The following is a 12,810-nucleotide window of genomic DNA, read 5'->3' on the forward strand; positions in this document are numbered from 1 at the left end:
AGAAGAAAGATGATATTTGCAGCATGGAACTTTTGCACCCTCTTGGACAGGGAGAATGCTATGAGGCCTGAGAGAAGAACGGCCCTCATAGCAAGAGAACTGGCATGTTATAACATTGACATAGCCACCCTGAGCGAGACCAGACTGGCAGAGGAAGGATCCATCTGCAAACCAAAAGGAGGTTACACCTTCTTCTGGAAAGGCAGGCCAGAAAATTAAGACAGAATCCATGGAGTGGGACTTGCCATCAAGACATCACTTCTGCACCAGCTTCCTGACCTACCAACTTATGTCAGTGAGTATCTGATCAAACTTTGCTTCCCCCTCAACACCTCTCGCCATGTTACAGTCATCAGTGCTTACACCCCCACACTGACCAGCAGCGACGAAGTGAAAGAAAGTTTCTATGAGGACCTTGACCATCTTGTGAAAGCAACTCCTCCTAGTGACAAGCTTCTCCTGTTGGGTGACTTCAACATCATAGTCAGCAAGGACTGTAGAACCTGGAATGGGGTGCAGGGGCATCATGGTGTTGGTAACATGAATGCCAATGGTCACCTTCTACTGAGCTTGTCTGCACAAATCAACCTGACGATTACTAACACTCTCTTCAGGTAAGCCGATAAATACAAGACCACATAGATGCACCCAATATCAAAACAGTGGCACCTGATTGACTATGTCATCAGTTGCAGGTGGGACATTTGAGATGTTAAGATCACCTGGGCCATGCGGGGAGCTGACTGCTGGACTGATCATAGACTCATCAGATCAGTCCTTACGCTGCACATCACACGACTGCACCACAAGAAGCTCAAGGCTGTCAGACCCTTCAACATTGGGAAGCTCCAACATACTGGTCATCATGAACAATTCGCAGCCTGTCTTTATGAAGTGCTGATGTCCCATGGACCTCTGACTGGAAACCTAACACAAAAGTGGGACCAGATCAAACCCTGGTGACAGAGTCAGCCAAGTCAACATTAGGACTGAAAAAGAGAGTTCACCAAGATTGGTTTGATGAAAATGATGAGGCCATCATGAAGGTCTTCGAGAAGAAAACAGAATGCATTTCTGCTATGGCAAAACAATCAGTCCTCAATCTCCAAACACGATCATTTCAAACACCTTCAGAGCCAGGAGCAATGGCACTTTGCAAAATGCAAGATGAGTGGTGGGAGAGTAAAGCTGATGAAGTCCAATACTACACTGATACCAAGAACTCCAAGGTGTTCTTCAGTGCTATGAAAGCTATATATGGACCTTCAAAGCCAAGTACTACACCTCTCCTGTCTGCAGATGGCATGACCCTTCTGAGGGAGAAGAACAGCATCAACAGTAGGTGGAGAGAGCACTTCAGCAACCTTCTCAACAGACCCTCCATTGTCCAACCCTGTGGCTCTAGACCAGATCCCTCAGAAAATCGCAATAAACAGTCTTGACCTGCCCCCTACAATGGATGAGGTCAAAAAGGCAATCAGCCAGACCACCTCTGGTGAAGCCGCTGGGATGGACGGTGTCCCTGCTGAAATTTTCAAAGTGGCAGGACCAGTGTCACTTGAAACCTTTCACAACATCTTGATCAGCATCTGGGAAGAAGACGACATGCCCAAAGACTTTTAAGGATGCCACAATCATTTTGCTCTTCAAGAACAAAGGCAACAAAGCTGACTGTGGAAATTACTGGGGCATCTCCCTTCTCTGTACTGCTGGGAAGATCTTGGCTCGAGTCATCCTCAACCGTCTGATCACCAACACCTCAGAGGAGAACCTACCAGAGGCACAGTGTGGTTTTCGCCCAGGCCACAGCACCATTCACATGATCTTTGCTGTTCGTCAGGTCCAGGAAAAGTGCATAGAGCAGAACTTGGATCTGTACGCTGTCTTTATAGACCTGACCAAAGTGTTTGACACCGTCAACAGAGAAGTCCTGTGCATTATCCTGTCAAAACTTGGCTGCCCGAGAAGATTCGTTAACTTCATATGCCTGTTCCACAATGACATGACTGGCTTGTTCTTTCAAATGGCAAGTCCTCAGATACATTTAAGGTATCCAGTGGAGTGAAGCAAGGGTGCGTGCTGGCTTCAGTGTTGTTAAACCTCCTTTTTCACCTGCGTCCTCAGCCACGCAGTTAGGAACCTGGACCATGGAGTCTACATAAAATATAGACTTGATGGGTCACTTTTCGACCTTCGTCGTCTGAATGCTAAAACCAAGACACTTGAGAGGCTCATCCTTGAAGCCCTTTTTTGCTGACGACTGTGCACTTATGGCACACAAGGAATCTGATCTCCAGCTCATTGTCAACAAGTTTGCTGATGCCACTCGCCTCTTTGGTTTGACCATCCAGCCTAGGAAAGACCGAGGTACTGTTTCAACCTGCTCCAGGATCTGCTGCTCTCCCTGCTTCAACCTTTATTGAAGGAACAGAGTTAAAAACAGTAGAGGAGTTCAAGTACCTTGGCAGTGTGATAACAATGATGGCTCCCTTGACAAAGAAATGAATGCCAGAATCTGCCAGGCCAGCCGAGCGCTAGGACATCTGAGAGTGCGAGTGTTGAATCAGCACAATATGTGACAGTCCACTAAACTGAAAGGGTACAAGGCTGTAGTCCTGACCAGTCTCCAGTATGGCTGTGAAACCTGGACCTTGTACAGAAAACATATAAAACTGCTGGAGCGCTTCCACACACGCAGCGTGAGGTCAATACTGCACATTCAATGGCAGGACAGAGTTACGTACCTGGAAGTCCTGGACAGAGCAGGAACAACCAGCATCGAAGCCATGATTCTGAAAGCCCAGCTTTGTTGGACAGGGCACGTCATACGAACGGAGGAGTCAAGAATCCCTAAGCAACTCCTCTATGGTGAACTCTCCCAGGGCAAAAGGAATCAAGGTAGGCCTTGCAAGAGATATAACACTGCGTGAAGGCCAACATTGCTCATGCTGGTTTCAAACCAGATCAGCTAGAGCAGCATGAAAAAGACCAAACAGGTTGGCTTGCTCTCGTACGACATGCGTATGACAACTTTGAAGAGCAGCGATACAGACGCCTCATTGATGCTCATGAGAGGAAGAAAGTAACAGCAGCAGCCACACCAACGGAGCCAGGACAAATCCCTTGCCCCCACTGTGAACACCCATGCTGTTCAAAGCTTGGTCTCCTCAGTCACATGCGAGTCCACAGCCAAGGAGCCTGTGCAAGCTCAAGACGTCATCGTCAGACACGACTGACTGCCTACATTATTTGCACTATAGTCCTGTTTTAGTCGAAATAATACACTATAAAAACATCATCTACCTATGATGTCCTGGTGTCTGAGCACCTCATAAATTATTTGAATGGGCAGAGTATTCAAAAGCACCTGGAGACAGGAGTCGCAAGGGGGGCTGAGGTGCTGTGCTGCTGTTTGTAACTTTAAGTTTTAGTTGCCTTGTCAGCTAATGGAACACACAGTCCCAGATTAGGCACCCTGGCTCCTAATACAATTCATGGGGAATATTGGGTGGCTAAGAATGGGATTTACAAATACCAGCGTGGTGAGTGGGAAGTTGTCTCCCTCTCACAGTGAATTATGTTTCTAACTTCGGGCAGAGGAAAATACCTCCCTCTGTTCAGGATTCACAACCACGAATCTTCTCCTGGAGTTTTTGTCTAAATCAGGTCAGTCCTTCAAGAAGAGGACACTCACACAGCATGTGGGCGAAAACAGGGTCAAACTCCTGCTCTGCCGATTTGGAATAAGCATGTGTCTTTTGTTCCAGCTGAGTGCCCTAACTGCAAGGATACAGGATACCCTGGGGTGGGGTTGTTGCAATGTCTCTTGTTGGAATTGTTCCATTGTTTAGAAATAATATTCATTGGCATTGAGGACCTGGAATCTGGATCTCCTTTGTAGATGCCCTAACTACTGAGCTATACAGTCATTCTTTCTCTCTGGCCCAATTCATAGTTATATATGAAACCTCTTCAGGCAGAGAGACTCCTGCCTCAGAATACACTGTAGCTCAGTGATGAAGACACACTTCTGAAATGTAAAGAGTTGCAAGTTCACATCCATATAGTGTGAAAGTGGTATTTAAACTCTGGTCTTCCACATGCTGGGAGAATGTTCTAACCACCAAGGTAAATAGTATAGGAGGCGCACTAGTGTTTTGAGCACTCCTTTGTTCTGTGGCCAAAGGTGTAAGCCAGGCAGGGGAAAATACGTAGTTTGAGAAACCTGGTCAGGTTTAGGGTTTAGGCAGATGTGCACCTACCCAGCCACCAAATATAGATCCCTCAGCACTGCCTTTAACTGGAAACTAAGGCACCGAGGCCATGTCTACACTTGGGCAAAACTGTGAAATGGCCATGCCAGTGGCCAAATTGGAGAATACTAATGAGGGGCTGAAAGGAATATTCAGAGCCTCATTAGCATGCTGCCAGCCACGGCACTTTGCAAGTGCTGCATTTCGCTTGCACGCTTCTTGCCTATGTGGGAGTCCTTTTCGAAAAGAGCCTGCAAACTAGGTAAAGGACCCCAGTGTAGATGAGTCGCATGCAAACGAATTGCGGCACTCTCCTTTCCTCATTAGTATTCTCCAGTTTGGCCATTAGCATGGCCAATGTAGATGTAGCCCTAGTGACTTATTTGGACACAAAGTTAGGTGGCAACTAAGCAGGAGTCTTGTGAATTCCAGTGGTGTCTAAGCATGGGATAGAGGCTCTTAAGTAAAGTAGGTGTGTCAGAAAAATACAATCTAATGTGTTTATCCTCACAACACCTCTGAGAGGTAGGAAAATACTATTATTCTAATTGATGAATAGAGAACAGGGGCTAACAGACTTGCACAAGGTCACATAGAAACTGTGGTATGGGGAGAAACTTGAACTTCCGTCTCCAATTTCTTAGGCTAGTGGCCTCACCACTGACACAATCTCTTGGGCCTCTGTTATACTCATATAAAATTTCCTTACGTTTTATTGTATGTAACCCATTTAGATGAGATCTGTAAAATTAGGTAGTAATCCTATTAGTGACTCCTACAAATGATTCCTTTTTCCAGAGTATATGGAAATAATTTTTAACAGATGGTTGCTTTCACAAATGGAAATATGAGTTTAGTGCTAGAAATAAAAATGTTGCTTCTCTACTTTTTAGTTGGAACAAGCCTGGGTACTTTGGAGAATTCTCTTTGAATTAAAGCTTTGATTTGTTTTATGGCTTTTGTTCATTTAACTTATTTTCTAAAATACTCTGGCAATTGAGATCATCTGGTCTTACTAAATATAAATTCCCAGATCTGTTGGGGCTTCCTTCATATGCATTGAAATGAAAAATAGAAATTAGAAACGTTTCAATTTTATAATTAAAATAACTCGGGCTTTTAGTTCTATGCTTATTCTGGAACATATTACCTTTTTTCTGCAGGAGCTCACTTTTTAGTGTGCTTGTAGACCGTGATTAAGATAGATCAGAGCTATTGAACTTTATAATTTAATATGAAATCAGCCTTTATGATCCCATCCTAGCCAATACTAAACTTTTTAATTGGTAGAGATCTGTATTTGTAGAAATTAGGAATTGGCACAAACATCAGTTTTTGCTCGCATGTGGAGTAATCCTTTAAGTAAATTGTCCATTTTCATGCTTGGAATTTTGTTGTTAAAATATGCAATCAGTTAAAATGAATCATTGCAATTCTGTGGTTTGCCTCTCAGAAGTGCAGCATAGAAATTCACAAGTCAGGAGACAGAAAGAATAAGGAAGATTTAAGCACCTTTGTGCCTTACCTACTTAGAACACACAATCCCATTTCCTCAACCTCTTCAGTAGAGAATGTAAGGGGCCTTGTGTGTGCAAACACTTGCCCTGAGGGAATTTACCTATGGCTGTCTAAAGAACTTTTCTAGACCTTGTGCATTTAATGGGAAGAAGATCATCTCCCAAAGTATACTTAGTTATTTCTTGTTGGGTGTTTAGATCACAGTTGAAAGAAATGTTATCTGTGTAGGAGCAGTGTGATCTTGGGAGCTGAAAGCATAACTTTTAATTTACTTTTCTAATATGCTCTTAGCCTTAGAGGGGTAGAAGCTCTGTTAGGCTGTGCCTTCTAACGTGTTCTTAGTAAAAGCATGCATAACGACTTGTGCCTGGAGGGGAAGGAGTGCAGGGAGGGCCACCTAAATGGTTAGGGGGAGCATGAGGCAATGTCCATTTAGCAGTTAAAATTTGGTGGGGTTATGGTGGGGTGTGCCTTCCAAGTGCTACCATGAGTAACCTGTGATTTTAATAGAGGCACGTGCTTGCGTGATTCCTCATTTACTTGTTACTTCAACATAGTATTTTATTGCTTTCTTTCTGCTGTTGCTCATTAATGAGTTGCCTTCTATGACATATAGACCGTAGAACTTATCAATGAGTATAAAAGGCACTAACTAGTTTAAACTACACAGGACTAATTCTTGGAGCCATGGTCATGGAACAGTACTCTCACTAAGCCCTGTACGAAGAAAGAACAAAAGAACTTTTAATCTAAGCCAGTGAAGTGCAACCTATGGGTTGCAACACCCAAGAGGGTTACAAATGTCTTATTGGGAATTGTGGCTCTGGAGCACTGCCACCGCAGACTTCACTTGTGGCTCTGGAGGCTGCTGCCAATTAAAGTTTAAGCAGCAGCAGCCTCCAGAGCCATCAGTGGAGTCAGCGGCGCCAGGGAGCCCTGGAAGAGGAAGCTGGCAGGGCAAAGAGCTAAGTCTGCAGGAGAGCTGGTGGGAGGGTTGACCAAGTCTGCCCTGCCAGAGCTATGCTGAGAAGGAGGCAGGAGGGGGAAGCAGCAGGAGGAGGTGACAGCCATGAAGGAGCAGTGCGTGGAGCTCATTGCTTCAGTCAGGTAGAACCTGGGGCTGGGCAGGATTGAGATTAAGCCTTGGGCGTTGTGACAGAAGTGCAATAAAAAATATGGGAGTTGTTGCAAAATGGTTGAGCACCACTGATCTAAGCAGCCTAAGACAAGAAACAACTCGTGGGTGCAGATAGATAACTGGAGTACAAGGAAACCATGAGGCTGTATTGATCAGTGTGATAGGGTGTGGTCTTTGCACATGAACAAGCTATCATTTGTCAAGCTTTTTATAGGTTTAACAGGAAATAAGAATTTTTAGGAGGGTTTTGAAGGAAAAGAGTGAGGTAGCTTTGTATCTGAGAGCTTCTCCCAAGCAATGTGGGGACAGGGCAGTATGAGAGAAACAAATGATATATATTTATGCTCTCATTTGAAGATTTAACAGGTGGAGCTGCAGGCTGGTATCGTAGGCCAATCTGAGGAAAGTTATCTTCTCACTAGTAAAGGGTAGATGATAGGTAGGATGGAATAAATCATGCAAGGTTGTAAAATGAAGGCAAGTTGCTTATGTTTGATGCGATGGTGAAGGGGAAACCAGCAGAGGGTTTCAAACAGAGGAAGGGGTACGTTTTCAAAGTTATGGGCTAGGAAAATCATCTTTGAAGCAGCAAGAGTGCTTTTGAGCCATAAAGGATGAGGCAATAACTGAGACACAAGATGATGAGAGCATGGCTGAGATATGTAATTGTGGGAATGGATACAAAATACCACATCTTAGAGAAGGTATGCAGAATGAATCAATGTGATGTTCATATGGCCAGGATATGAAGACCTAGAAAAAGATCAGAGTCAAAAGTGGTACTGAGGGTATAGCGTGAGCGATGGGCAGGAGGTGGCCTTGTCCAAAGGAGAAAGGAGACGGCAGGATGGCTTTGGGCAGGGGGGAAATTAATCGTGCCGTTTTAGCCATGTTTTGTTTGAGCTTATGGCTAGCAGGGGTAGCACAGCCCTGAGCGGCCCATGTGGAAATCAGTGTACCTGCAGGCATGTTTTGCTTTTCGGGAAAAGATATGGGACATGGCATTGATGTTACCAGCTGGACAGCTGATGGATTTTTTTCAGTTCACCCAACAAACTGAACAATCAGAAACCAATTGGGTTGGCTCCAGAAATGTTGAGAACTTGTCAGCAAATCTGAAAAAGCCACTTTGTATGAAAGCGATTGGTGGTGTCTGTTCTACAACCTTTATCTCAGTGATAAGGGCACTTGCTTACAATGGAGAAGATCCACGCTGGAATCTCATTCTAATCCAGGGATTTAAATGCCGATCTCCCATCAGCTGTGGCCACTCTAACAATCAAACTAGAGACACTTCTTGCATAGAATGAGAACAATCTCTGCAAAATGATTTACTGAGACAAAGAAAGACTGAGCAATCTTTTGCTTGGTGATTAATGTGCGTGCTAGGCAGCTAGGAGTTGCAGATTCAGATCCCTTCTCTGGGTCTCCTACGTCCCGAACAACCTTTGGGCTAAACGTTATAGGGGCACATGTACTTGTTTGAACCTGTCCAAAACAACTAAAACATTTTTCAGAGAACAAACTATTAATCAAAAAAAAAAAAATTCCTGTGGTAGCCATGCCTTGGTTTGAGGGGTAACCAGGGAACAAGTCTGTAACAGATCGGGTCTGTTAACTCTTCCGTGCTTTTTTGAAACTTTCCCACCAACTGTCTCACTGCTGGTACAGGGTGAGAGGGTTGTATAACTAGAGGATACAGGTGGGGATGTGAAGGATGGTACTTTGGTACTTATGGTGCTTTCCTTATGTTTGTCTACAGAGATGTTCAGTTTACCTGGTTTATGTCCTTGCTTTCTGGGTTTGTGCGATTTTGTTCTGTTGTTGAGTACTTGGATGGACTATTTTGGATTACCTTGTCACAATTTCTAGGTCTGCTGAACTGAGGAATTTATATTTTTCAGTAACTCGGCTTCATGCTGTGTTCTTATTTTCTTTAAAACACATGAATGAATCCCATCTGATCCTAGTTATCTTCTGGAATATAATTTCCTGAGGTTTTCAGTCAATTTGATTTAGTATTGTCTCCTATCACCTGATTAAAAAATAAGTCATTGTTGCATGGAAGATTTGAATGTTTGAGTAACATAGGGAAATTCAACCAAAAAAGTAGAATGAACTTTCCCTTGTATTAGTCACACAAAATATGTTTGTTCCAGAGGGAAGGGGAGAGAAACAGATGGAAAGCCTGTAGATAGTTTATATTTAATACACTGGAGAAACTATTCAGTAACAAGCTCTTCTTAAGTAACAGTTATCCCACTTAAATTGCCAACAGCAACAAATTTAATAATAAACATTTTATTAATTTATCTGCCACATAAATATAGTCAGTCCTGGAAAAAATAGGAGAGTAACGTTAAAGTTTTAGGACACAGTCTCCTCTTTTAATTTACATGCCATAACCTTTAGAGTTGCTCAGTTAAACTTTCCCCATGTGGCATCAGAAAATTTTTATGTGCAGAATATCAATTCCATGTAAGATTATATTCCTATATTTTTTGTGCATCGCGCATATAAAATATGGTTTCCTGATTTAAATCACAGGACTGGATGTCAGGCCACCCAGATTTATACCTTTGCTGCAGATTTTCTGTGACCTTGAATAACCTGATGTCAACCTTGGCATCTCTAAAGCAGTGAAGGGCTGTGGGGGGCGGGGAATCCTACCAAAACATTACATTGCAAGTGTGACGGGTCTGGTCACAGAGGTCCCCTTGGGATGTTTCCGCTGAGGCTGATCACACCACTAGCACTTACCTTCTTGCTCTCTGGGGCTACTCATAGCCTTGCTGAGCCAGATTCTGTGTTCAACCCCAGCCAAGGCATAGTTGGGGTTACTGCCCCGTGCAGAGCAATGCGGACACTGATTAATCACAGCTCTGGGAGGATACAGTTCTAGGGCACAGCACCCAGGAAATCAACCAACAAAGAGGATCAAACCCCAAATAAGTTATTCTCCCTGTCTCTGCCAAACATTTGCACAGGGAAGGCTTATTAGGTATGCCCCCTTTATCAATGAAAGGGAGATATGAACAGTAGTAGCCCTCCCCAAGTAATAACTACTTACAGTGGGCTTGACAGAAAAGGGTTTCAATAAGCAAAATAGTAGGATTTAAGTGGTTATGAGGCAGATCAAAGTGAGTTAACAATTTAAAAGAAAAGACATAGCTAGTTCTAGTCCACTAAGAATCTAGTTATGTTTGAGTTCTTACTCTAAACAGCTGTTCTTCTATCAGGTATCAGGCTTCCGGTCAGAAAAGATCTTGACCTGGGTCTCCAGTACACCGCAAAGCTCTTTGTCCCTCTTCGTATATGTCAGACAATTTGCAAAGATGTCTGAAAACAAATATGCCTGTGCCCTCCTGGCCCTCTTCCTAACATTTCCTCTCTGGTGGGAATTACACAAAGAGAATGATGGTAAAGTAAATTCCAAGATGAAGACTGTCACCTGTGTCATCTTTCTGTCCATCTTACAGTCCATGTACCCAATCCATGCTTCTCTAACTTATGGGCAAGAATGTTGTGGGAGACTATATGTAAAGCTTTGCTAAAGTCAAGGTATATCCCAACCATTGACTTCCCTGTGCCCACAAAACCAGTTATCTCATCAGAGAAGCTAATCAGATTGGTCAGGCACAACTTGCCCTTGGTGAATCCATGTTGACTACTCTTGATCACTTTCCCCTCTTCCAAGTGCTGTAAAATGGATTCCTGGAGGATCCTCTCCATGATTTTCCCAGGGACTGAGGTAAGGCTGACCGGTCTGTAGTTCCTGGATTGTCCTTTCCTTTTTTTAAAGATGGGCACTACATTTGCTTTTTCCCAGTCATCTGGGGCCACTCCCAATCACCACTAATTTTCAAAGATAATAGCTAAGGACTCTGCAATGACATGTGCCAATTCCCTCAGTATGCTTGAATGCATTAAATCTGGACCCATGGATTTGTGTGCATGTAGCTTTTCTAAACAGCTCTTAACCTGTTCTTTCCCCACCAAGGGCTGCCCACCTCCTTCCCATACTGCATTGCCTAGTATCATAGTCAGGGAGATGACCTGTTTTTAAAAAAAAAAAAAAAAGGGGGGGGGGGCAAAAAAAGCACTGAATACTTCAGCCTTTCCCACAGCATCTGTAAATAGGTTACCTTCTTCATCCAGTAACAGCCCCATACACTCCCTGATAACCCTCTTATTGTTAACATGCCTGTAGAAACTCTTCTTGTTGCCCTTCCTGTTCCTTGCTAGCCACAGTTCCAGTTATGCTTTCGCCTTCCTGATTATTCCTTGGCATTCTTCAGCCATATATTTATACTCTTCCTTAGTCATCTGTCCAAGTTTCCACTTCTTATATGCATCCCTTTTGAGTTTGAACTCACCAGAGAGTTCACTGTTAAGCCAAGCAGGTTGCCTACCATATTTGCTTTTCTTACTGTGCATTGGGATGGTTTGTTCCTGTGCCTTCAGTAAGACTTCTTTAAAATACTGCCAGTTCTCCTGAACTCATTTCCCCATCATATTTGTTTCCGAGGAGATCCTGACCATCAGTTCTCTCAGGGAGTCAGTCTGCTCTTCTGAAATCAAGGGTCTGTCTTTTACTGCTCACTTTTCTTCCTTTTGTCAGAACCTGGAAATCTACCATCTCACGATCACTATATCCTAGGTTGCCACCCCCTTCTGTTTCACCCACTAGTTCTTCCCTGTTTGTGAGCAGCAGGTCAAGCTGCACGTAGCCCATGGTCTGTTCCTTCAGCACTTGTATGAGGAAGTTTATCCCCAACATTCTCCAAAAATTTCCTGGATTATCTGTGTGCTGCTGTATGTCTGGGTGTTTAAAGTATACCATGAGAACCAGTTTGTTTGTTGAAAGTGCTGCATTTTGAAATGACTGAAGCTCTTGAGTTGTTAATTGGGGGGGACTCCTGATTTTTTTTTTTTTTTTTGATAAATGATGAACATCTAAAAGCCCAAAAATGAACATTTCATATCTAAATATCAAATGATACACGATCTCAAAACATTGGATAGCTCCTGCTAGTGTCTTCCAGAAAGAGAGAAGGTTCCTGAGTGAAAGTCAGGAAGACAAAGGTACAAACGCACATGTAAAGTGTGAGGGGAAAAATAGAAAAAAAGAATAGAGGAAAAAAATAAAAAAAAATAAAATATATGTAAACATTTTTTGAATGTCCTGCAGTAAACATGTATCATTTTACAAACCATTGTGTATGTGCTGTTCTTAAAATAGGGGTTTCAAAAAGTATGGCTTAACCTGATTTATTAAGGACTGTCTCATATTCACATGCATTGTGGCTCTTGAATTATTGAGTTTTTTACCAAATTGAAAACATGGTTCTTCTTATTTTTGTTGCTGATGCTGGTCTAGGTATACTTGGTTCTGCCTTAGCAGAGAGGGATGGATTAATTAACCTCTTGGGGTCCCTTCCAACCATACCTTTCTGTGATTCTGTGGTAAATATAATAAGCAGCAAAACTGGGCTAAGTGTCTCTCCCTTACCTCATTTTAGACATGTCTTTTTTTTTCCTCCCTAAATAACTAGGGAATGGTGGGACCTGAGGGGTCATCTGGCCAACCTGGAACACCAGGGCCTAAGGTAGGATCATTTATCCCAATGTACTTTGAATGGGACAAATGCTGTCAAGAGTATTCATTGTCCTATGAATCATTACAACTTGGTTGTAGTATTCTGTCATGCACTTGTTAATTTTAACATAAGGTCACCAAAAACATAACCGTCATTTCCAATATGTAACTTCCATGTGATAGTTTAGTTTCTAAGCACAAGAAAGTCTTGGAAGGAGGTAGCAATCTTTGTCTATCATGTTAGGTGGATTTGGAATTTCTTCAGGTACAGTTTGAGGTACTTTGAGCCTTGGGATCTTGTA

The 12,810-nt window shown here is 43.0% G+C and overlaps 1 protein-coding gene across 1 annotated transcript in view; it reads left to right on the top strand.

The window, feature by feature from the left end:
• Positions 1-12,810, top strand: part of COL21A1 (collagen type XXI alpha 1 chain) — a 203,010-nt gene that overhangs the window by 148,159 nt on the left and 42,041 nt on the right. Inside the window, exon 20 of the mRNA XM_074991138.1 lies at positions 12,465-12,518. Within this exon, the coding sequence (XP_074847239.1) occupies positions 12,465-12,518 (54 nt within the window). The remainder of the gene's footprint in view (positions 1-12,464; positions 12,519-12,810) is intronic.

This window comes from Carettochelys insculpta, chromosome 3, assembly GCF_033958435.1.
Source record: "Carettochelys insculpta isolate YL-2023 chromosome 3, ASM3395843v1, whole genome shotgun sequence".
Classification (NCBI taxonomy): domain Eukaryota; kingdom Metazoa; phylum Chordata; order Testudines; family Carettochelyidae; genus Carettochelys; species Carettochelys insculpta.